General features: G+C 29.1%; 1 protein-coding gene across 1 annotated transcript in view; it reads right to left on the bottom strand.

Moving 5' to 3' along the window:
- LOC116345481 (angiotensin-converting enzyme-like) overlaps positions 1 to 679 on the bottom strand; it is a gene marked incomplete at its 3' end in the record, with an annotated part of 1,204 nt that extends 525 nt beyond the window's left edge. The window contains exons 1-3 of the mRNA XM_031774895.1: positions 518 to 679; positions 232 to 429; positions 21 to 155 (exon numbers count right to left, since the gene is read on the bottom strand). Of these exons, the coding sequence (XP_031630755.1) occupies positions 21 to 155; positions 232 to 429; positions 518 to 565 (381 nt within the window). The remainder of the gene's footprint in view (positions 1 to 20; positions 156 to 231; positions 430 to 517) is intronic.
- Positions 680 to 2,649: the final 1,970 nt, after the last annotated feature.

Raw genomic sequence — 2,649 nt, 5'->3', positions numbered from 1 at the left:
TTGGATTTCATGGAAGTAACGGCACTATTTAATAAATTGAATTTATCTGCAGGAAGTGCTGCATATCCAAGCCTTGACAGCAACTTAAATTGTCTTTTTAGGTCATCGTTTTTAAACGCATTGAAATCGAATTCCAAGATTTCTTTCGACTTCTCCTGTATCAAATTAATTGCTTTTAAAATCACATGGATGGTCACTTTTGATCATGAAATGAATGAAACAATTACGAACTTTATAATATTTGGCATTTTCAGCGGCTATTGCATTTTTTTGTTCTCCATTCTCTGCTGTTACGTTTGTTACGTAATTCCATTCTCCTATCCAGTACTTACTATATCGTTCTCTGATTTCATTATTTAGTTTCTCTAAAAATGCTTTTGCTCGAATCTCTTCCATTTCAACATTTTGAGAGCTTTGAACTAAACATATCTAAAATGTAACAAATGTTTTTACAAAATACGGAAATATCAAAATAATACTAAATAAATACATAATTTACTGCTTAAACTCAACTTACCATTAATGATAAACAAGCGAGTACTATCACGTAATTCATATTGCCCATGCTATATTGACCAGATAATTAATTGGTTGAAATATCGTTTTATTTTGACAAAATTCGCAGATTTTTGATCCATTTTTACAAAATTTGTGTATACTTTTATCGTAATTAAATTTAATAAAATTGATGTAATAATGACTTGATCGGTTGAATGAAGTATGCCAACTCAAGGCCAAATATTATTTTCGAGCAAAATGTACACGTGTACTGATTTATCTCAATTTATCATCCAAATTAAAACAAAATTTCCGAAGTCAAAATATAAAAGTAAACAAACCTGTTCGAATAACTGCCAACAAACAACTAATGTCACTATAGAGAGGTCACAATTCTTATAGTCATCGTGTGATGTAATAATAATAATAATAATTTATTTATTTAGATTTCTCCATAAAACAACGTTACAGTTTACATAGTTTTCAATTAATAATTTTCCAATACATAGGTTTTTAATTTATTTTCAAATTTTTTTATCGAATCAATATGTCTAATTTCATTAGGAATGGCATTATAAAGTTGAATTCCCCTATAAAACAAGGCATTTTGGCTACATGCTTTAGTTGCATTCGTGACTGCTATGGTATTTGCTCTTCTCAAATTTCTATTGTGAATTTGTTGTCGATATTCGATTCTATTGGTAAGGTAATTAGGGGCTAGTCCGTTCACGGTTTTATAAATGAATAATAAAGTTCTAAAAATTATTTGTTGCTTAACATTCATAAATTTCAACGAATCAAATAGATAATTAACATTAGTATCACGATTTACACTTAAAATTTGTCTCATACATTTATTTTGCAAGTTTTTTAGCCGATCAATATTAGACGAATTGGACAGAAATAAGATAGATGCACAATAAATAAAATGTGGTTGAATGAGTGACTTATATAAATATTCTTTTTGGTTTTTGTTAAGTTCATTTTTTAATCTACTTAGAACACCGACTTTTTTACCCACTTTTTTACAAACATATTCAATATTTTTGTCAAATTTAAGTTGGTCATCAATGATAACACCCAAATACTTTATTTCTCTCTCAATTTCTAGTCTGGTGCCATTTATGAATATGTCTATGATGCTACGATTGATTTTTTTATTTGTAATTATCATGGCTTTAGTTTTATCTATATTCAATTTTAATTTAATTTGGCATAGTTTATCAAATAATCTGTCCAGATCTTCATTGAGTTTTTGAATGGCTTCATCAATATTAATAGCACTAATGTATACAAATGTATCATCAGCAAATATTTTAACGGTGCAATGTTTAATACAAGTAGTTATACAATTTATATACAAAATAAATAATAATGGGCCCAAAATGGATCCCTGTGGTACACCCAAATTATTATCACGTGGCTCTGAAATTACGTCGCCGATCTTAACCGTCTGGCTTCTGTTTGTTAAATGAATGGGGTAGAATAAAAACTACTTCTCGAAAAATTGCTATTTTAAAACGAAACCTAAAAAAAATTTCAATAAAAAGTGAATCAATTTTTTTTTGTCCAATTGAAGTGAATCAAGAAAATTTTGTTCAATAAAAGTGAACCAAAAAAAAAATTTCACTCGGTTTTTTCAGTGTAAAATACACTAAAATGAATTTTTTTTTTGGGTTCACTTTTATTGAACAAATTTTTTTTGGTTCACTTCAATTGGACGAAAAAAAATTGATTCACTTTTCATTGAAAGTTTTTTTTTGGTTTCGTGTTTAAACATTTTTCGAGAAGTAGTTTTTATTCTACCCCATTCAAATAGCTCTTGAACCATTGAAGAGATAATGGTTGAACTCCGTATTTTTTTAATGTTTCGATGAGTAAATTTGGTTCGATGACCTCAAATGCACGTTGAAGATCCAGGGAAACTGCGACGGTAATTTGCGATTTATTTTGCGCATCTCTCAAATCATATAGCACATCGTTGATTGCTGACTCACACGAATGTAAAGCTCGAAATCCCGATTGACATTGATTGAGAAGATTGTTTGATTGAACGTACATATTGAATTGTTTGTGTGCTAGTTTTTCGATGACTCTTTCAATGCATGGTAACATATTTATTGGCCGATGTTCGTTAATGAGTACAGTTCC

This window comes from Contarinia nasturtii, unplaced genomic scaffold (genome assembly GCF_009176525.2).
Source record: "Contarinia nasturtii isolate CC-2019 unplaced genomic scaffold, AAFC_CNas_1.1 Cnas_scaffold_1277, whole genome shotgun sequence".
In the NCBI taxonomy this organism is placed as follows: Eukaryota; Metazoa; Arthropoda; class Insecta; order Diptera; family Cecidomyiidae; genus Contarinia; species Contarinia nasturtii.
This window is presented reverse-complemented; position numbering and strand designations above follow the sequence as displayed.